The 24,467-nt window shown below is 35.1% G+C and overlaps 1 protein-coding gene across 3 annotated transcripts in view; it reads left to right on the top strand.

Moving 5' to 3' along the window:
• Nucleotides 1-24,467, top strand: part of LOC143253762 (coronin-6-like) — a 50,867-nt gene that overhangs the window by 5,174 nt on the left and 21,226 nt on the right. For all 3 annotated transcript variants that reach the window (XM_076508100.1, XM_076508097.1, XM_076508099.1), the window contains exons 2-3: nucleotides 8,444-8,641; nucleotides 22,631-22,883. In XM_076508100.1, coding sequence (XP_076364215.1) covers nucleotides 8,444-8,641; nucleotides 22,631-22,883 — 451 coding nt within the window. The remainder of the gene's footprint in view (nucleotides 1-8,443; nucleotides 8,642-22,630; nucleotides 22,884-24,467) is intronic.

Genomic DNA, 24,467 nt, shown 5'->3' with positions numbered 1-24,467 from the left:
TTAGACACAAGGAGAGCTACTACATGTAGACTCTTTTCCAACTTAAGACATGCAAAGTAGAGGTAGTACATGTTGTTTGTCTTCTGATATAAGATGTACAAAGTGTAGCCACGAGATGTGAATTAATTTCTGATTTTAGATACATCATGGGAGCTACTACATATGAAATATTTTCTGATTTAAGATGTTCAAAGGAAAGCAAATAGACATGAACTGTTTTCTGATTTACGATACATGAAGTAAGACTATTATATTTGTCCTATTTTCTTAAGAGACATGAAGGTCTACATGTGGACTGTTTTATAACATTAGAAACACAAAGGACAACTGCTATATGTAGATTGTATTCTAATTAATGATACAGAAGGGATAGTTATAGAATGGGGACTATTTTCTGATTTATACATGAAAGTGAGCTAGTACATGCGAACTGTTTTCGGATTTAACACCAAAAATTAAGATACTACATGCTCATTGTTTTCTGATTTAAAACTCATGAAGGAGAGCTACCACATATGGTCTCTTGTTTGGAATATTTTCTGACTGATGACATTGAAAGATCTGCTATAGGTGGATTGTTTTTTGTTATTGTTTTTCTTATTTATGATGCACATAGGCAGACTACTACACATAGACTATTTTTGGGACATAGAAAAAACAGCTACTGTATCTGTACTATTTTCCGATTTAAGGTGCACATAGGTGAGTTAGTACATGTGAACTATTTTCTGATTTAAGGTGCACATAGGTGAGCTAGTACATGTGGAGTATTTTCTAATTTAAGAAGCATGAAAGACAGCTGCTACATATGGACTCTTCTGAATTAAAATGAAGGAAAGCTACATGTGGTGTGTTTTTTATTTAAGACATGTGAAGGATAGTTTCTACATGTGGACTCTTTCTCTGATCTAAGACATACAAAGTGAGCTAATTTAAGAAGCATGAAAGACAGCTGCTACATATGGACTCTTCTGAATTAAAATGAAGGAAAGCTACTACATGTGGTTTGTTTTTTATTTAAGACGTGTGAAGGATAGTTTCTACATGTGGACTCTTTCTCTGATCTAAGACATACAAAGTGAGCTAATTTAAGAAGCCTGAAAGAGTACTACATGTGGGCTATTTTCTGATAGAAGGAAAAAGGACAGCTATATGTGAATTGTGTTCTTACTTATAAGACATGAAGGACACCCACTGGATTAATACTGTTTTTGATGAGTGAGAGCTTCTATGTGTGAACTGTAGCTGAGCTGAGATGCATGAAGAAATATTAAAAAAGGACTGTTGTGTGAGTTAAGGCACGTAAAGGAGAGCTACTATATGTGGACTCATTACTGATATGAAATGCATGGAGTAGAGGTACCACATGTGGGTTTATTTTCTGATTTATGATGCTTAGACTGTTTTTGATTATTACAATAATCAGCTAATCAAATTGGGTTTCTGAGAAAGATCATCTCTCTACAAAGAAATACTAAGTCCTTCTACATCTGCCTATGGGATTTGCATGCCACTCGTCTGGATGTAATTTCCACCTAAATTCATGTGTTGAGCATGGACTGAACCAGTACGTGATGATATCAAGTGGGCAACACATCCTGCATGTGCAATAATTCCTGCAGTGCACTTGCTCTTGTGGTATCTTCATTCTATTCTTTGACATTGTGTTTAATAGATGTACAGAATTTCTCATTTGAGTCCAGTTTGATGAGATTTGCATTTATTAGCAAAACTTTATTTTTGTTTCAAAAGCTGTATTTCTTTTCATGAATTCTTAATCAGGAGGTGACTTTATTTGTCCTTTGTGACTGGAGAAGTTGCACAAACAGGTTCTGTTTCTACAAGAGCTCCTGAAGGCTTGTTAACTGATGAATATATTACATTCTTTATTCATGATGTAAGGATTGCACATCCCTACTAGGCCCCCTCTCTAATCCCTTTAGCTGATGTTCTCTTATCTCAGTTATGAGTAACTAGTTGGATGACTATTTTAACCTCACTTGCTTTAGATAATACTTTACTGATCTAGAAATGTCTTCAGCCTTCCAAAATTTTTCTGAATGTGTGTGGTATTTTCATTAACTTTTGCCTGTGTTTTTTAATATTTCCTTTTCTACACTCCATGATCCCATTTTCAGATTTGCTGTTACTTTTCCCTTTTGCATGTTTGTAGGGTTAATACACATTCCTTTCTTGAACATCTCCTTATTTGCATATGCTCACATTGTCTGTCTCTCATTTTAATTCTTTATCTTAACTTACAACATTTTGTAGGTTCCATATCTTTGGACCTCTCTCTTGTCTGCTTGAGAAAAAAAACCCTTGCCTTCTGTCTCCTTCTCTAATTTCCTGTTTTGTGTCCTCTTTTGCTCACCACTCTCCATTCACCTTTCATCAGGGACACTTTATCATGCTCCAGTGGGGTTCTCTGGAAACATTTGTTCCTTTCTCTTTACCACCTTTATCTGTTCCTTTCTTTTCTCTGTCTGTCCTTACCTGTTTCTTCTGGTTTGTTGGGTCTAGGTGCATTCCTCATTAATGTACACTATTCTCCTCCTACATTTGTGCATTTCATTTTCAGGCTCCCTATCTTTATCCAGAAATCTCAAGTGGCTTTATTGTTTTCCTGTTTCAGGTTCAGGCTAAAGTTGCACAGCTTCAGTAATCATTATTTTCCTACTTTTTTATCTTTCTCAACTTGCTCTTCGATTCCTGTTTCTAAACTTGTTCATTCTACCCTTACCCTTCCCATTCTGGATTCTAAGCCTTCTTCCTTCTCCTCTCCCACTACATGGTCTGTTCTTCATTTCCTTTGTTAGTAACTATTCTGTCAATTTGGGCCAAGTGGGTATTTGTTTCTCTCTCTTCTCCAGCTTGTTTTCACCAATAGTCTTCTCAACTGGTTTGTGGATGACCAAAATCATTGTGTAAGATATCTTCCTATACATCCCAGTTGCCCTATTTTTCAGATACTTTCTACAATTGTCCATCAGATTTGCATTTTCCAATTTCATGCTGTTCCTGTTGACACAGTGTTGGCCTCATATGTATTCAAATATCCAAGTCCTTTCTCATGCCCACACAGTGTTTAATACATCTGGATGCTTTTATGAACTCTTGTCTCACCCAGGCTCAGTCTTTTTCTCTTCTTCTGTAAGCTGTGGAATATCTGGTCACTAAGATTTTACTTCTCATCCTGCATGATAGGTTCTTTCACTTTTGGGAGCTCTAGCAACTCTGGAGCTTCCAGTTTCTTTAGAGTGTGCACTCATGTACCTTTTCTAGTGGACCTTGTAAGAACAATGGATTCCTTCTTGGAACCCATTTTCCTTGATTGTGAACCTCCTGATTTCTATACTTGAGAATATTACATGATGTATAGACCATACCAATCCTACATCCAGTGTTCCCTTAACCATCCTGGAAGACTGGATATCTATGTCTTCACCAGTGCTTCTCTATCAAGTTGGGTCATATCTTTAAATGACAACATGGCTATCTGGCATTTGAATTCAGGATGAGAGCTCATTCCACATCAGTGTGCACAAACATTTCATTGTTCCTCAGGCATGTGCCCCTTCCATTATCATTTCTAGCATCAGCTATCTGTGGGGGGCATTCTTTCTGGAGAACTTTGCCTTGATGCATTGGACCTCTTCTTTTTGGCTTTTTCTTATTGAATTCACCTTGTTGCTTGTCTTATGGTGGGATCTATGAAACTTTTCATGAACCACCTCTCTCAGCCAGACCACAATTTATTGTCAGTTTGGTCTTCATATCTAGATCTTTTGTTTGGTTTTCTTTTGATTACATTTGCCACCCCTCTCTACTCTAAACTTCCTATCCCCTGGTCTTCTCTTTTTCATCCATTGGCTCTATCTGTTGATGCCCTCAACCAGGTGTGGCTTCAACTATTTTTATATGCCTATCCTCCTATTTAACTTCCCTCTCACATCTTCACTTTGATATATGACACTCCTTGCCAAGTCCTCCTGGCAGTACTTCTTTAGACATCCTTGCCTTGGTTTCCTATGCTTCTTCTATTAAAATCCAGGCTCTCTCCCTCTGTCTAATGTCCTTCTCTGCTGTTTCAACTACACCTGCCCCCTCTTTATGAAGAGATATTGTTTCCACATCTTCACTGGTGAAATTTGTCCAGTCCATCACTCATTGTAATAGTCTATCTAATTATGTAGCCTTCTTCTTGTCCCATTTCTGTTGCTCTTGCACTTCATCTGTTTATCAACAACAGTGGTATATCTTTTGTCAGAGGTCCATCCACCAGTTCTGGTCTCCTTCCTGTCCTACTATGAACCATCATTCTACATTTTTCTTCTTGAATCTTTGACCATGGTTTTTCAGTCTCCATTACTGCTTGTCCTGACTGGTACCTTAATGTGGATTTGCATGCTTTCATATGTGCCCCATTCAAGCTGTTGGCTTTGTGCTCCTTGTACCACTTTTCCTTCTCTAAATTTATTTTCTCCCTTTTACCTGTGATCACCATCAGTTAGGTATCTGCACATTTAATGCTTTTCACAACATTTGTATGCTACTCTATGTAGATCACTCTTTCCTTCCTAAGATTTATACTACTCAAGAAGATAACCATACTTTTTTCTTATCTCCCTTCCTTATATTTCTCTCACATCTGTGATCTTTCAGTGTGAGATGCGGTGTCCCACAAGACTAATAGAAATATCCTTGTGGCTTACAAATGTGCTTAATATAAAGTTTGTAAGTATTAAAGCAAAGTTCTAGAAATTTCAGTTGGAAACAATACATTTGTGCTTTCATGAAACATATATTGTTGATTCTTATGCTCGAGAATCTTCTACAAATTTAGAGTATAGGTGGGAATTTTGTAATACACATTTAACACTGAGAGTTATATGCATTTATAAATATAAATTTAACTTATAGCAAATGTTGATATTAAAATAAATATATAAAAGTGAATCTGTTACAGAATGAAAATGAACAGTCATGTAGTTACTACTAGACTCTCCAGGCAATCCCAATATTGTGTTACTTGTGAAGTGAGGAATATTGAGCCTAAACAACCTGGTAAATGGTTTACACCTAATCAGTTAAAGGTATATGATACACTGTAGAACTAGTTATCTTGTATTCAACAATAGAATAACCCTAGTTGCAAATCACTTTCTTCTTTGCTTTGCATAATATACAAATCATTGGTTTTGAGACCTTCCACAATACAGTGAAGGTATTGTTATGTTTTAGTTTGGTATAACAACAGTCAAAGCTGGTGTTCATTTTTCAGAAATTCCCACCAAAATGTGCACACACATGCATACACAGTATATTCATAGTTTATCATATGCATATCACATACAACTACACTATTTTAGTAGTATGTTCACAATATTTGGAATGTGCCTGGTTGTTGCTTGCAACTAAGCCTTTTCCAGTTGCAGTATATTCAACTCACTTCTTTCTCTGGTTAATGGAATGTTGCATTATTTTATGACATCTGAGGCATTTGGCATTTTTGCAGTTTGGGGAATTTTACTTTATATACCAGGAACTGTTTTGTTCATGAAATACTATATATGGTACAATTAAATATTAGGGTTTGAAGCTGAATAAATGTTGTTATAATAAAAACGTACCATTTACAAAGAGTTAAGACTTAGTTCTGGATTTAGTTGCTATAATGTGTAAAAATGATAACTAATAAAAACTTGCTGAGCTATATTTGCTAATTGCTAATCAAGTTCAATATAGATTAGCAGTTTCTACTAACCAAATCTCCTAAAAATTTTGTGACCTTGAGACTGTAGTAATTCCATGGACTATTGTAGAAAAAGCCATCACCAGGGAAGTGACTGCCCGTTTTTTTGAGTTGCACTTGTCCACTTTAAAAAATAGGGTTTCATGATCACCCATTACACTGTCTCTACCAAAAGGCATTTCCAACTCAGGACACTTTTTCTGGGTCTCTTCAAAGTGATCTCCATTTTTCTTCAAGTTGAATATAGGAGATTTTTGTTACCAGTTTGTAGCTGCTGTGGTGGTGGACCATGTAGAATCCTCACCAGTTGGACTTAGCACAATATGATGAGAAGTAGAGCAGTAGTGACACTGTCAGTGTAGTATTGGTAACCCCTCACACAACTAATGTGCTTTTCCCCATGCAGCAAAAGTTTGTCCAGTAGAGTTGAGGCAACCACAAGCCATGACACATTTTGACTCACCAACCAATTATGTGCAGGAGCTCAGATTGGTCATTATCACATTCTGTCTATCTATGTGACACTTAAGACTCTTTCACCTTTCCCTCCCTTTCACTTCTGATGAAGAGCATACCCTGGTTGAGATGAGGTGTGGTATCCCACAGGTGTGCACATTCAGAACTCCTGCCATCAGGTGTTACTCTCCTTGGCTTTCCCTTTTGGCATTTTCTGAAGGGAGCATAACTAAGTAACATTTTGCACCAGCCCTTGTATCTCTACAATGGAAGTTTCTAGTATTTCAACCTGTCCTTCCCACTTCTGATGCTCTTTTTTCTCACCTCGTTTAAGAATGAAATTATCAAGAGTGAAAATGCATAGAGGGAGCTGCTGTGCATGGAGGTTGTGTTGTCCTATTATCATATGATGACATTATTCATCCATCAATGAAGTTTACACTAAGCTAATAATTTAGGTGAGAGTCAGCTCAAGGTTAATGGTATACAAATAACATAGGTAGATGCATGGAAGAAATAGCATTTATGTGTGATGAAGTGGGTATCTATAAGAAGCACCCTTTGAAATGAGGAAATTGTTAACTACTGACTTGTACTCTTTTTGGTAGTTCCAGATCTCCAAGTAATTGAAATATTGCTATTGTGTTGTTAAGCACAGAGTTATGTATTGGGGCTTGTGCCCTGCCAAATTTTAGCCATGCAACTTCTTGTATTTTTTTTTTTTGCCTTCATTTTGCTTAGCTTTGGTTATTGGGGATGGAGGCTTGTGATTTGATGGTCTTGGGTTCAGTTCCTACTGCAGCCAAAATTGCTTACCATACTGTATTTGTTTTTGTAAACAGGGATAATCGAAAATAGTAAGCTAAACAATTTTGAATTTATCAAAAATAATAATGGCAACATTCTAATTATTTTGAGAGTTGGAATAATTTAAAACAGTAGCATTTGGTAACACTAAATTTGGTAAGTTGATAATTTCTATGACATTTAATTTATCAAATCAATCTTCATTAACTGATTATTTTATTGGATGGTATGCAACATAATTGATGTTTATAATTAATAACTTAGTCAAGTATATTATTGAGCTTTATTGATGAGGAACCATAATCTTAAGTGTGGTTAGATGAGTTTGAAAAGACTGCTTTGAGAATTTGCAGTTTGGGAAATTGAGTAACTTTGATGATCTGACTAGTCTTCATGTGTTTCTTATTTTTAATAAAACATTACTGTAGTACCATAATCTCTTAAAACTTAGGATCTTCCTTATTCCAATAATTTTCTAACAAAACTCGGGTTAGAAATTAACTTATTTAATACTTTAGTAAGATGAGTATAGCATTTAATTTTCAAAGTTTAATCAAGTTAAGAACAAAAATCTTTTTTTACACCTTTAAACAAAATGTATAATAATAAATAAGAATGATGTATTCTGGTATCTCAAAATGAACCAGCTGTCTGTCTGTTGTAGCTTTGAACTGATAGATATGTCAACTTAAGCCTTGAATAACTTGCACAGTAATTCTGAGATAAATTACATTTTTCTTGAAACTGAATCATGCAGCAGTTTATCTGAAGGTTTATATTTTTGTTGATAAAATACATTTGTAATTGTTTTAAGGTTTTGAAAGGCAAAATATTTCATTCAGAAAAAAATTTATAGCTCTTTCAAATACATTTAATTAACACATAGAAGCTGATTGGTAGCTTTTGGTGAATTAAAAAGATAGCACATGTTGTTTCTTGTTCTTTGGAATGTTGGTTGCTGTTTAGAGAGTAATATATTTATATGCATGTACTCAGCTGAGTTTTTGGAGTAAGTTGTAATACCAAAAGGTGTGATACAAGGGAAATATTGAACCAGAAGTTGTTTTTTTCTATTGTTAGTAATATTTGTTTTTATTTCTGGTGTAGCTTTTTCACAGCTTTTTTTTTTTTTTTCAAACTTTGGTATCATAAATTTTGCATGCTAAAATATGGTTGCTGCTCCAAGATTTAACCTGTATTACTCCCAAGTCTGACTAATTTGTTGTTTTCTTAATCTTAAAATACGACATCATGTGTTATTACATATAAGCATTTATAATTTTGTATAATATCAAGATAACCTGTGGATATTTATTTTTAATTAATTGTATGTTTCTAAATGTCATTCATTGTTTTATTAAAATTGTAAGCATAGAGTAACATTGATTTTTACTGTGACAATCATTACATTCATTTTTTACTTAGATGTCCTTCAGGATTGTACGACAGAGCAAATTTCGTCATGTTTTTGGACAGCCACTGAAAAGAGAGCAATGCTATGACAACATAAGGATAACCAAGAATTCCTGGGATTCTAATTTTTGTGCTGTTAACCCAAAGTTTTTGGCAATTATTACAGAAATAGCAGGAGGAGGTGCATTTCTAGTTTTACCATTATTCAAGGTATGTTTTGTTACATAATACAGCATCCTTAACCCTTGTTGTGTTTGTACATCACACAACAATCTTAATAATTTTGAATGTGATAAGAATCCAGCTACTCCATTAACTTAAGGTGATGAAATTTAAAAGTAAAGCACCTCTGTGCAGTGTCTGGTAACAAAACTATTTTCTTAAGTATGCACACACTACATATTCATGTATGTTGAATGTAGCTCAAAGGATGCTCAAAAAAATGGGTGATATTTGACAAAAAAATAGCATAAGAAAAATATAAAACTTGCTTTATTTTATAATTTTAAATAAATGTCCGTTGTAATAACTAATATGATTTTTTAACTTCTAATTTTTAATACAGAACATCATACATTTGTTTAAACTTAAGATAGCATGTGTTTTGTATGCTTGAGTTTGGAGTTGGCTCTGGTAACATACTAAGTGCAGTAACTCAATAATGTTATGTAATCATGTACACAGGGAGAGAGAGAGAGAGCTTATGTCTACAAAAAAAAGGATAAAAGTGGTTTTGTAACACTGAACCAGAAATATATTAGGTTGTAATTGAGCACCTTTATTTATAGCTGCTGTTTCGATCTTATGGCACAGTGGAAACTATAGTAATGTGAGAGCAGTTTATTTTCACATCCATTTTTGTGTACTGTGGACTCAAGAATAAGCACCTTTTGCTATTTCAACTGTGGAAAAATGATAAAAACATCAAAAGTTGACTGCTCTGTATTTTTTATATAACATTTCCAGGAACTTGAGTAATTTAGTTTCTGTTTAGAAAGTATTCCTAATAAACACTGGTACAAGGTAGGATGTCAAGGTACAAAAGAGCCAGAATGATTCATGTAAAGTATAACTTCTAGTGCCATAATGTAAAAACTATGCACCGGTGACATACCGGTAGCCTTCATATCACTCAGGTTCAAAACCTTCTAGGTAATTACACATTATATTTCACTTATTATAATTCTGTTAATGACCCCTATATGTAGACATCTTTTGTGGTATGTTATGATGTTCTTCAGAAAGTGTACAAAATAAAATTTACTATTGTTCCATGACAGTCAATAAAAAGTTGGTAATTTCCTATAACTCTCAATTAGTTGTTCAAACTAAAACTTTCAAACTAATTAGCAATTTGTCAACTAAAACTTTTACCTGCAACAGGTATTAGCACTGACTTATGTATAGATTATGATAGATTAAGTAATGAAAAGAAGCAAGCAGTTATTGCATATTTTAGTTTACATTTTTCAAGTTTTCATTTTACTGTACATTGGTCGTTATGGTTTCACTACAGTTAATGTTACGATGATGAATTATGAAATAAATATAAATAAATTCTACCACAGTACAGACTATCATTACTTGTTTAGATGACTGTCAGTTAGGCAAATAGACTACGGACACTGTTTGATGCAAAATGTATTATTAATTTTAACATTAAAATCACCTTACACTCGTACTGGTTAGTGTCTGATTAGGACTTATTCAGTGAGTTTACAAGCAAATAAAATGCGTTATTAATAATTCTTATGTTTTATACATAACAGAATGCCAAATTACATGAAGATATGATGAAACTTTATAGAATGAACAACAACTGCCTGTTGTGGAGACTCAATGACTTTTGAAACATCGTCCTTTACACTTGTATCTCCACAACAGGCAGTTGCCATTCATTCTACAAAGTTTCATCATGAATACTCTGCCTAAACAATCTATCAAAGAATACATGGAGATATGCTTACTAAATTCAGTATTATAGTAAACATAATTTTTGAATAAAGTATCAGGTGAAAGAACCAACTATATGCACATAGTTAAAATTTAGGACAAAGAGGTCGTGTTTGGTGTTTGTAATTAACTGTATTTTTAACACTTTATTTTATTCGTCATATTTTACCCTCATTTGAGAATAATCTGTTTGTTTAGAAATATGCAGAGGACAATCTTTATTACAACAACAAAAATGCTTGACTGGCTTGGAATTGATTATTGTTCTTTGACAACAGTATGAACTGCTGCCCAGATTATAAAAACACTTTAAAATGGTTTCTTGTTACCAGACACTGATTGAATACACTGCACAACAAAGTTTTTGCTTCTTAAACACTGTTGGGTGTTCCTTATAGATTTTTGGCTGCTGATCCCAAAAATCATATCCAAATTTGCCCATCACATACCATTTCATTGAAATCTTCATTTTTTTGTCAGGACATTGCTATAATGGAAAAACGATATCAGGGCAACTGGAATCTGTCAATGCTTGCTGACTACCATTGGACACTGCAACGTGATGCACCGGACATTGAATACAAACGAAAATCAGGAGCAAAACACTTAATTATGTTGAACTCAATAGTGTATTGGAAACATAAACGCAATTAAATACGTTATTGCTGGTAAACTGTTAACTGTCTATTTCTCAGAGTTCCTACGTGATGAAGCAAAACCAAAACTATATTTGTGCATACCCACCAGGAACCTGTCACAATCAACAAAAACTTTTCCAAAAAATTGATGTGCAGTGATATTTTTAAAACTCATCCTTTTATTGTTAATAAATGTCAATGAATATTTGTTACCTCTTCCTTATATTGGACAGACCTAAAAGTATTATTGTAAAGCATTATGCATATATCAAATCTTGTTAAATATAGTTTCATTAGGAAATATAATGCTAAAATGCTATTATGAATGTTATAGCATCTTTTGTAACTACTGTGATGTAGTGCTGTAACATATTTTTTGCAGAAGTTAGATGCAGGATTTAGAACCCGTTAACAATGTTGAAGAGACATTATTTATAACCTGTTTAAAATGTTGAAAACATATGATATAAAACTTGATAAAGATGCATGATTTAGGGCCTTTTAAAGGTAATGAAGATGCACATTATAAAACCTTAACTAAATCAGTTTGTTGTAATGAGGAAGGAAATATCTGTGTAATGGAACTATTTATAATGAGTTATGTAAGCTGCTCTTCTAAAAGATTTTGCATCTTACAGTATTGCTACACTGATAAGTGCTGTATCTAGTTGTATCTCTCACAGATGGCATTCGTTTTGTTACTTCCTTGTTTGAAAGTATGATGGGTTTGTTTTGAGTATTAGAATTCATGTTTGTTCATATGTGTGTACAAATTATAGGTACTTGGGAAGACTCTTGTGTGTAGCAAGAATGAAATACTGTATTAGAGAATGTAATATGCATTTAAAATGAGAAGTTTACACGTGGATTTCACCACTGTTTTCAAAATATAGTGACTCCATGTTACAAAACACAATTTCCAAATGCAAAGTGCAGTATATCTAGATTACCTGGGAGTTACAGTTGTAATTATTATTTTATATTTATTCATTTAATTACCTGAATAACTTCAGAATTGATGTTTGTGTGTTTTCTGTGTTTGACTGTTTTTCCTGTGATCACAAAGGTTTATTAATATGAGATAAAATGATTGGCAGTGTCTGGTGGTTTCTTTCACAACTTAGTTCTGTATATTAATGTTATTTTTGGAAGACTTGAACTATAGGTAGTAATGAGTTTTGGGCTCTTTGCCAGGCCATTGGCTTTCTTGTTGCATGTTCATGTGCTGGGCAGGTTATCTTGGAAGTCAATGTTCTTGTTTCTCATGTCACAGCTGCAATTCCTCATTTAGACTAAGAACTCTAACTAAGGAAAGCATAGACTGTGGCACTAAGTCACTCGTCAGCTCATTTTAGCATAGAACTGTTTTTATACACAGTTGTTAAAATCATCTTTTTTGTGTGTTCAGGTTTAGCTGAAGATTATAAAAACTTTGCTCTAGTGTAATATTTCTTAAACATGTATAAACTGCAAATTTGGATTTATTTAACATTAAGAAAAATTTAATACAATATTGTTTTGTTTCATGTAAAAAGAACAACTGGCTGAAATTGTTAGATCCTACAATGATGTTACATGGCACTTTTCTGTTGGTAATGACACTTTGTTCTGTTATAGTAGTTTTGTTATTTTGATCCATTAATTCTTACAGTGATGTTACATGGAACCATATGGCACTTTTCTCTTTTGCTGGTAATAATACTTTGTTTTGTCATGGTAGTTTTGTTATTTTGTGCCAAATATTAGCAACAAGTGTTATGTTGCTATGATCATATGTTAACATTTGTAAGTTGTTTTGTTTTTTTTACAAATAGGTGTTCATGACCTTTGCTTATTAAATTCTGTACAAGTATATAATAAACAAAAGAACTTTAGTCTGAAAAACAGTGTTTTGTTGAAGTTAAATTTCCTGTTTATCCTCTTGTGGTGAATAAGTAAATTGTTCATACAGTATGTAACGTACCATTTAAAGATGACACCCCACTCACTGAACTAAACTTTAAAAAAAATCAAATATTTATCAAGCCTTCTCTTAAATGTGCTGCATTCACCATGTCTGAAGACAACCCATTCCAAATATCAACCACCATATTAAAAAAATAAAACTTTCCTACTTGGAGATGACTCCTAGCACATCAGAATCTCATTTTCACCTTTAACTACTAAAACAATGATATATGGAAACTATAAATTCCCATAAGAATCATAAACTCCCCAGTAAGATCTCTCCCTAACTCTTATTAATTAAATAAAATTATAAGAAGTAAAATGGGGTTTGTTTGTTTGAAGACTAGTGGTAAGCCATTCTCAGTAATGGACATATTTGAAATTATTATGGGTAGACACAAGTCTAAGGGTCATGATAATAGGGATATAATATTTGTTTGCATATAAGTCAACAACTGTATTATAAATCTGGTACATATACATTGTATATTTACTAAATATTAAAACTTGCTCTTAAAACTACCTTTCTTTGATAAATAACAAGATTAATTTTGAGATTCATTATATATTTAAAATACTCATGCTCTGTTGTGGGGCTCTAGGCCCCTCATAATTTAGAGAAACATTATGTATGAATTAAACTTCTATGTAATACCTAGTTGCTTTTGTAGCTGTCCCCCAAAAACAAAACAAACAAAAAACACACCAACAACAAATGTTATGACACTTGCTTAAGGTACTTAAGCATGCATACTAAGTTTAATCCCTCTAGCTTGTGAGGAGGTATGAACATATTGGTCCCAGTATCTTGAAATGATGCCAGGAACAGAAAAGCACATGCCAGATTTGGGTTTATTTTACCTTGAAAACCTACTTTTAAACTCCATCATGCTTGGATGACTTTTGAGGCATGTTTTAGTACCCCTTGATTTAGGGACACCATATAGATAAAGACACCACCATTACATTCCTGTGCTACTCTGAATCAATGTTAAGTTTAGTTTTGCTTTTTTCAAAGTTGTGGAAGGATATAGAGATACATACAAACAAAGCTATAAGTACAAAGTCTTTTGAAAAACAACATTTTGTAATTAACTGCCTATTTGTAAAACTCGTTTTGATTTTGAACATTCTGTAGTATTAGTATACTTTAACATTTTTAGTTGACAAAAGCCACCAAATCCATGTGAAGATAGTACATTTCATTCACAGTTTTGTTTTTCTTTTCTCACATGACTTCAAGTACAACTTCCCTTCCCAGTAAATAATAGATTTGACTGTTCAAGAGGGCTAGAAAAGAAGTTGGGCCATCAGTAAAATCATTAGGGTTTGAATCTTGCATTTAATACTTACTTCTGATGTCATTGCCCTGACATTGATGAACTTAACATCCACTGACAAATTGATAAATAAAAACTAGTTATCTATAAAGTTGGTTTCGGAATGAATAATTATGATATTAACCCAGCTAACCTGAAAACAGCTTCTGTGGTACAGGTTGACATAATGTGAGTGGAAGCAAAGAAGACTGTGGTTTAGAGTTAACTTTTTAAAAAAAATATTTTATTTTTACACATTTAAGTGATTTGTTGTTTATAGCTGAATCCAAAAAAAAAAGTAAGGTGTATCAGAATTATCTTGGAGGTGTAACTACACACCCAAGTGTCTGACACTGCCCTAAAGTTTTTAAAGTGTTCCAAAATTGAATTTGTTCTATTTTCTGTAGTTACTAGAATGTATGCTAGTAGTGGGAACCACCTACTGTTATGTTTTAAAAAAACTATAATCACAGGTGCTAAGTCATAATTAGTTCTTTCCACCCTATAGTTTTGTTTCATTTAAACTTTTCAAACTCCACCCCTTATACATTGCTTCTTTACAAAAGTGTATTATGCCACACCTTCAGTCTAGATGTATGTAAGGAACTGTACTATGATATCCTTTTCACTTCTGTACTTTGGTTGCTACAAGCCTTATTTGCTAGAGTAAAGGTTATTGCCTTTTCAGCGTACAAAAGTGGTGGAACCTAGGTTTTACCATATATGAGCACATGAACCTACAATACATAGATATGTATGAACAGATTGAAAGATAATTGAAGTGGACCAGAAGTGTTCTCGGTCTGGTTGTGAACATCTGTAAATTTAAACTTGTAAGTCTTGTTATTTGCTAGTGGTGGGATTTATATTAAACAAATCTACAAACTTCTGGCCTGGTTATTATGCTTTCATTCATTGTCTTGCCCATAGGACATTTGAGAACTAATTTGATATCAAAATTTTTTCCAAGAACTTTAAGACATTTAACTGGTTTTATACTATTCTTTATTATATGTAGTAGCTGAAGATGCAGCTTTCATGAAATCCAATATTTACATTATAGAATCATAACCTGACCATTGCTTCTTTCTTTACTACATGTGTAGTTTTAACTTTCATCAATAATGCTGTAGCAGTTGCAAGATAAATCTGATGAATAGTTACTTACAATAACTTAGAGACTCGAGTTATAGTGATTTAAAGTGATTGTCTATTTGCTGAAGAATTAGAGGTAGCAGGGTGGCTAATTGGTGGTTGGACTATTTAGCTATAAGTGAATTGTGAACGAATACATACAAAAACGTTATATACATGATTAACAGTTGCTGAAGTGAACAAAAAGTGAAAACAATTACTGGACTTTTAGCACAAATCATCAGAGTCGGGACAAATGTGCTGCCCTCGGTGTGGATTTTTGTACATGGTGAGGGGACTTCCCAGGGAAGGTTCTTTTCATTATGGTTACCTCCTCTAGGATCTAAACATCCACCCACGTGTTTGCCGTGCATGGTGACCCATGAAGAGGAGGAAAGAATCCTGATGGTTGAGGGGTCCAACCCTAACGCACCACTTTGGCCTTGAATTCCTGTAGACGGGCGGCCTTTGGGTGGCCTCCCTTGGGTCAATCAGATGGTCCACTTGGGCTAGAGTCAACCAAGTATGTTGGATGTTCTCAACAGGTGTTGTGGACATTGTGTCTAATGCTGGTGTTTGGGTATAATGCTCACAAAACCCTGGCATTGCTGCAATGTCCTTGCATGACATTGTAGTGCATCCCCTCATAGGGCTCCATGGTAGGTAGAGTCAGTGGGTACCGAAATTTTCCTTTTTTCCTATGTATCCTCCTATGAAAAATTTAAATAAAATAGTGAAAAAACATTCAATAGGTAAACGACCACGTCTTGAAGATTCTGAGCAGCAACCTTCAACATCTGTAACACGTACCTCATTTTCTTACATTACACTCTCTTTCAGAAAAACCTTTAGGGCAAATGTCCCCCTTTTTTATTCAGAAGGGACTAGAGGAACTTGCTGACTTTTCAAAGTCAGTCACTAAGCTTTACTCTGGTGACATATTGGTGGAAATATTCACATATAAACACAGTGAACTCCTCTTGAATTCAAAGGCAATTGGGGATATACCTATTGAGGTTACCCCTCATACTACCTTGAATTCATCACGAGTATATATTGTTGATAGGGGTTTGAAGAACATTATTGAGTTGGAGATTCTCGCTGGTTTCTCCACCCAAAGAGTTTCAGCAGTGACGCATATCTCCACTCGCAAAGATAGAATTATAATGTTGACCAATGTCCTCATTTTAACATTTATATTACTGCATCCAACTTCCACCATCAAGGCAGGTTATCTTACTTGCAAGGTATGCCATACATTCCAAACCTTCTCAGATGTTTCCAGTGTCAGTGGTTTGGTCACTCGAAGACATCATGTCGTGGTTCCCTGACATGTGCTCGTTGCAGTGGCAAGGACTATGATGCGTATGAGTGTGAAATGGACCCTCATTGCATCAATTGCAATGGCTCTCGCCCGTCCTACTTTTGTTCTTGCCCTTAGTGGTTGGAAGGAAAAGAGGTGCAGCACCTTCTTGGCCATCAAGACTCGGACTGAGCATTCACCTCTTTCCTTTCGAACTGACTGTCTATTTGACCATAATCGTCCCTTTACACTGGTGGAACTGAAAATGGCTCTTTATTGGTCTGCCAGTACATGTGTTGGACCTGATGATGCACACTATGACATGCTGCACTATTTCTCTCCTGCTTCTCTTGATATTCTTCTAATTGTTTTTAACTGGATCTGGCAGGAGAATGTTTTTCCTAATGCCTGGTGCCAGGCTATTATCTTACCTTTTTCTAAGCCTGGGAAAGATCCCAAGATTCTTTCAAACTACTGTCCAATTGCTTTGACAAGCTGTCTCTGTAAGACCTTAGAGAGGATGGTTAATGCTCGTCTTGTTTGGTTCCTTGTGTCAAATATCCTCCTCTCGCCCACCCAGTGTGAGTTCTAACGACAGCACTCCACCACGGACCACCTAATTCGACTTGAAACATCAATCAGAGAAGCCTTTCTCAAACGACAACATCTTGTGTCAATATTCTTTGACATTGAGAAGGCTTATGACACAACATGGAGGCATGGCATTTTGCAAGACCTCCATATACATGGGTTACGTGGCCATTTACCCATGTTTATTAGAAAATTTTTAATGGACAGGAGATTCCAAGTTCGTGTGGGTTCGACACTTTCCCGTTCTTTTCTACAGGAACTTGTGGTCCCTCAGGGCTGTGTTTTGAGTGTTACACTTTTCAGTATAAAGATTAATGCCATCACTGAACAACTCCCTCTCACTGTTGCAAACGGGCTATATGTCTACGACTTTTACATCTCGTGTCAGTCGGTGAGCATGAGATATATTGAGTGACAACTACAAACTGCTTTCAATCGTGTACTGAAGTGGACCATGGCAAACAACTTTAATTTCTCTCTCTCTAAAACCGTTTGCATGCACTTTTCCCACCAATGGGGTATTCACCCTGATCCTGAACTTCGTATCAGTGAAGTTTCGCTGCCAGTGGTCCCTGAGACCAAGTTCATGAGGCTTATCTTTAACCATGGGCTGACCTTTATACCACACTTAAAGCAGCTACGGGTCAAATGCACAAGAGCACTGAACATCCTCCGTGTCCTCTCTACCACCAGTTGGGGAGTGGATCGATGCTCTGTGTTAAAGATATATTGTGCCCTTATTCGATCGAAACTCTACTATGGATCAATGGTCTATGCTCTGCCAGACCCTTGGCCTTAAGATGCTGGACTCCATTCATCATCAAGGACTGGGGCTTTCCGCACCTCCCCAGTTCATAGCTTATATGTAGAATCTCATGAAACTTCTCTGCACCTTTGCTGTATGCAACTGTCTTTACTATATTCTTCAAAACTTTGTTCCTTACCAAAGCATCCCACCTGGCTATGTGTTTTCCCACCTCGGTAGACCATACTTTTTCAGAACAGACAATCTGCTATTGCTCCTTTTGGCCTTCGCGTCCAGGCACAATTGGATGAATTGGGTCTGCCCTTGGATAACATTGCAGAATCCACTGGTCAGCCCATCCCACCATGGCTTATTACAGTCCCCAAATGTGACCTTTCTTTAAGTCATCTGAGAAAGGCAGATACTCTTGATTGGAAGTACTGTCTTTTATTTACTGAACATCTTTCGAACAACCTTTCCATTCCAATTTATACAGATGGTTCCAAATCAGGTAACTCTGTGGGCTCTGCCATGATTTGTTGCGGTTCGGTGGTTGCACGCAGAATCCCCTCTCCAACTTCTGTGTTCACTGCTGAACTGTATGCCATATCTCTTGCCCTGGATCATATTGAAGCTAAGCAGTACTCCAACTGCACTATTTATACTGACACGCTTAGTTCTCTACTGGCCCTGGAATTGCTTCACATTAGCTCACTCCCTGTTCTCACTGATATTCAAAACCGACTGGCCCATTTCTCATTAACATTTACTTCTATCCAGTTTTTCTGGATACCAGGTCACCTTAGTATTCGCAGGAACAAGCTTGCAGACACGGCAGCTAAATCTATCTGCTCTGGCACTATCACCACTGTACCTATTCCATACATGGACTATAGTCCTGTATTCATGGCTCGTCTCCATGCCAACTGGCAGTCAACATGAAGTGAGCAACACGACAACAAGCTTTTCCAAATAAAACCATATGTTGGACTTTGGCCATCTAGCTTTTGTAAGATTTGGAAGGAGGTAGTTGTTCTAACTAGACTACGCATTGGTCACAGTTTTTTAACTCATCATTTTCTTTTATCTGGAACTGTTGCACCAGTGTGTAGTTGTGTAACACTCAAATCACTGTAAGCCACATTTTACTTTCTTGCCATTGTTACGACTCTCAACGACGGCACTATTTTAAACGTTCTATCCCAAGGTTTGTCCATAACATTGGACAGTGTTATTGGTGATGGTGACACTGTCCACCTTGATAAAGTTTTTAGATTTTTAATGGCCATTAATCTTTTTAATGTCATTTAAGTGTTTGATATTTATTCATTACACCTTTTTAATTGTGGTTCCCTTTTAAGAGTCTCAATCTCTCTTGTTCAATTTGAAATTAGAAAATGGCCATCACATTAAATAACTCAACACCAGGACTGGAAAGGCCAACTTCAGGTGACTAACGCTGCTCTTTGAACTACTCGTTAGTTGTCCTGGCAAGTTATTATTACACTTTTACTGCATGTCGTTTAACACTTTTATTACTTTACTTTTTGATACTAGACATAATGACACATAACCTGAAACCAGGACTGGAAAGGCCAACATCAGGTGACTGATGGTGGTTCTTGTACTTACCTGTTAGTCTTCCTGGCAGGTTATGATCATTACCATTATGCTACAGAAAGTTATTTACAACTTCTCTTACTCTGCTTTCTCTCTTAACATTGTAGACTGGGTGTCAACATTGGTTTTATACTTTTTCTGTTTTTCAATGCTGTTTTGTTTTACCTTCATTTCCTTTTATTAATTTTACTACATTTACTTTATTTTACCTTTTTATCGGACATTTGGTGCAGATAGCCTAGCTGCTTTGTGCCATAAAACACAAAATCAACCAACCAAACAAATGTGCCTGCAAGTTGCCAGAATTACATTTACTCCCCCCTTCTTCCAAAAAATGGAATCATCAGAATCTGAAAGTATCTCTTTAAAGTGAAGTTACAAAGCTGGTGTAAAATAGAGTAGGATATTGTTATATGGAATATTACATAATGTGTGTGATCAAACTCTGCTGTGAGTAACATTTAGTAGGTATTTAGTTGGTTCTGAATTAAAACTTTAGAAAAAATTTAAAACATTTGTGCATTACAGGAAGTGTGATATTCATTAATTACAGTTTTCAATTCTTTGTCCTGTATGCCTTAATCCTCTGAATAAATTTAAAGTTTATAATTTCTTTAATAGCACATCTAACAAGTTTAAAAGATAAAGTGAATGAATTGGATAACTAAGTAACAAAGTAGAGGTGTTCATGGAATTACAGTATGAAAAAACACTAAACGTTAGCCAAAAAAGTTTATTTTGTAGCTATAGGCTTAAGCCTACTGAAGTGATTAAGCAATTAATAATTTATTCAATGACCACCATTTTCCAACACTTAATGCTTTCCTATGTAATAAATACTAACTGCTCCAAAAAACCAAAAACAAAATTAATACTGCAAAACATTATTTCAACACATCCCCCACAGTGCCACAAATGAACAATATCTTTTCTAATTATGTATGTAAAAATGCAGGAGGTACTTCCACTAATTAAGTTAACTTGGTTAGACACTGTGTTTAATCACAATTAAACAGCATGGACTGACACTTGGTTATTATATATATAGTGTCACAGGCTGTTTTTTTCTGGGTTTTTTTTATAAAGTAGACACACAAATACATGAACAGGCAAATTACATTTGCAATATACACTTTTGGCCAAAATCTTAAGGCCAATGAACATAAAGAAAAAAATTGGCATTTTTCGTTGTTAAACTCAACCACTTATTTGAGTAGAACTTTGAAAGATGAAAATAACAAAAGGTAAAATAAAAATAAAAAACTTTTTTAGCATTTAATAGGGAAAATGTGAACACTGAAATTAGCCTAAATACTAGTTGGTCAAAAGTTTAAGACCACACTGAAACTTGGTAAACACGTAATGAAATTTAGTCAGTGTGTATAAGCACTAGCATTGTCAACATCTCCCACTGACATCCCCTGTGTTACATTGGGTAAAAACATGGCAAAGGCTAAAAGGTTGACAGAGTTTGAATGTGGCAGAATTGTCGAGCTGCAAAGGCAAGGTCTCTCTCAACGTGCCATTGCTGGTGAAATTGGGCATAGTAAAACTGCTGTTGCAAATTTCTTAAAAGATCCTGAGGGATACAGAAGAAGAATTTCAAGATCAGCCCAAAAATATTTTGCCAGCACTGAGCAGGAGGATTTGACGGGTTTTCTGGCAAGACACTAGCTGATCATCAAACCAGATTAAGGCACTTACGGATGCAGAATGCAGCTCAAGAACAATAAGACGGCATCTATGAGAGAAAGGCTTTAAAAACCGTAAACGTCTTCAAAAGGCCATGCTTCCTTCCACACCACGAAACAGCTAGGTTAAACTTTGCTGAAAAGCATCAAACATGGGATGTAGAAAAGTGGATGAAGGTTTTATCTCTGATGAGAAAAAATTTAACCTGGATGGTTCAGATGGCTTCCAACTTTACTGGCACGATAAAGATATCCCACTGGAGACATTTTCTACATGACACAGTGGAAGAGGTTCCATCATGATCTGGGGTGCTTTCTCCTTCCATGGAACAATGGAGCTTCAGGTTATACAGGGGCATCAAACAGCAACTGGCTATATTGGCATGTTGGAGAGAGCATCTTTATTGACTGAAGACCCTTGCTTGTGTGGAAATGACTGGATCTTTCAGCAGGATAATGCTGCAATCCACAATGCCTGCAGGACAAAGGATATTTACATGGCAAATAACGTGATTCTTTTGGACCATCCAGCGTGTTCACCCGAACTGAACCCCATTGAAAATGTTTGTTGGTGGATGGCAAATGAAGTCTATAGAAATGGACGTCAATTCCAAACAGTGCATGATCTTTGTGAAGCCATCTTCACCACTTGGAATAACATTCGAGCTAGCCTTCTGCAAACACTTATATTGACCATGCCAAAGCAAATGTTTGAAGTTATTCCCAATGATGGCCATGCAACTCACTACTGAGACCTCTTGTTGGGCATTTCCTACCCTATTTAGGACTCTGTGTTGGTATGGCTGTGTTGGCTATTTCATAGTGTTCACATTTTCCCTATTAAATGCTAAGAAAGTTTTTTTTGTTCCTTTTCTTATTTTCATATTTCAAAGCTCTACTCAAATAAGTGGTTGAGTCTAACAACACAAAATATATATTTTTTCTTTATGTTCATAGGCCTTAAGATTTTGGTCAGCAGTGTATAAGGTATGACCTTCTTTGAAACCAAGATTGTATATACATTTATTTCACTTATCTGCTTTATTAATATGTGATTGTTTTTTTGTTTTGTCAGTATGGCCTTTGAAACTTTGCAAATTTGGAAATCAGAGTTTAAAACATTCACTAGGCATGTTGATAATTTCATTAAAAAGTTAAAGAAAGCAAAATATTTCATGTATGAACAAATGTGAATTGATTCGATTGAAAAGTTCTAATGACACCTATATGTGATGTTCTTTTTTTTAATTTTTTTCAGACAGGAAGAATTGATGTCAGTTATCCTCAGGTTGCAGGCCACAAAGGGCCCGTGATGGACATTGCTTGGTGTCCTCATAACGACAACGTCATAGCAAGTGCATCTGATGATTCCTTTGTTCGTGTTTGGCACATTCCTGATGGAGGCTTGGTACGACCTTTGGTTGATCCAGTCGTTGAGCTGATCGGTCACCAAAAGAGGGTTGGTTTAATACAATGGCATATGTCTGCCAACAATGTTTTATTAAGTGCAGGTGAGTCTTATAATTGCACAAGACCAGTACACTTAATATTATAACTTTTACTACTGATAGATTGTAAAGTTGTTTTCAAATATTTTGTATTGAAAAGGTACATTTATAAAATACATTTATCTGCAAGAGTTCTATTAGGTTGATGTAATTTAGGACCTGAGCAAACTTCAGAACACAATAATAAGTACAGTAATGGCTACAAAATTGAATTTGATATACCTCAGAAGCCTGTATCTCAAAAAAGTTTTTAAAAGTATAATATAATAATTTTTTTTCTTAAATGAGAACAGATAATGTTCTTATGGGACTATTTTAGGGAAATAAATTAAAAACTGGGTGAAGATCTTAGACACACTTTTCCCTCATGATTGCTTATTGTCCAGAAATCAAATTTTAACTCAGTGCACATAAAAGTGCATTGAAGTCTACAATACATCAAATGTGACAACTGAGCTTGACTAGTGTATTTTAAAACTTAATTCTTTATACAATAACAATGGTAATTATAATCAACAGCATAATTATTTCACTACGTGTTGAGGACTACAGTATTAACTCTTTCACTACTACAGTTGTAAATGAACAACTCTCCCGGTGCTAGGTTTAGTTTTATAGATATGCAGTAATAATAAAAACATAGTAGTACAACTTCTAAACTCATAAGGCAGCTCTTTAGAGAGAAGTAGGGAAGCATATGTGGACATGGCAGTGAAAAAGATACGCTGTTGTGTATTTGATACTTTAAACTGTCGGTACTTGGTAAAACTCCATGATTGTAGTATTGAGAGAAAAAATACAGTTGTACCTTTCACATATACTTCATTTATTAATGCCATTCAGGCATCTGATGAAGCTTGTACTGATGAAATCGTGGTTGTTAATAAGTGAAGGGTTCTGTTAATTTAATAAAAATTATTTTTATGTTACAGAGAAACTGAGTTTTTTTCGAGTAATGTTTTGTAAATGTTTCAATATTCATGCTTGATTTGTTTTGTGAAAGAAGTGAAATACAAATTGCTTTTGTGTTTGATAAAGTAGAATACCACCTGATGGAGACGTGTGTACTGGCTTTTTCGTTTGTTTACTTTGCCTGATGCACCAAAAAGTAATTCATCTAAAGCAAAGAATTTATGTATGCCATGATGTATTTTCAAAATGCAACTAGAAATTCTGTAAGAAGAGTAGAATGTTGAAAAAGAATTTTGAAACCTAACCAGATTCTGAATGTTGGCATGAAATGCTTAGTTGGACAAACAGCACCCCAGACAAACTAGGAATGGATTCTTTTGCCTCACTATGCATCACTGTTTCCTCATGTTTAACTTTAAAGAAAGACCGTTTTAACTTTAGCTTCATGTGTTTTCATGATGAGTACAATACTCACATCAATCAAACAGTCTTTATCAGGTAACTTTCATATAATTGAGTCATACAGGACTTGAGTCAAATGTGTTCTTCATTATGAGAAGTGTTAAGTTTTTGCATTCTCATAAACATTATTTTTTTGTTACATACTTCAGTCTTATCTAAAATTATGATGTTTTTTTGTGTGTGGCTGCATTTTAATATGGAAACTTTTAGCAA

The sequence above is a fragment of the Tachypleus tridentatus genome, chromosome 6, assembly GCF_004210375.1.
Source record: "Tachypleus tridentatus isolate NWPU-2018 chromosome 6, ASM421037v1, whole genome shotgun sequence".
NCBI classification, from domain to species: Eukaryota; Metazoa; Arthropoda; class Merostomata; order Xiphosura; family Limulidae; genus Tachypleus; species Tachypleus tridentatus.
This window is presented reverse-complemented; position numbering and strand designations above follow the sequence as displayed.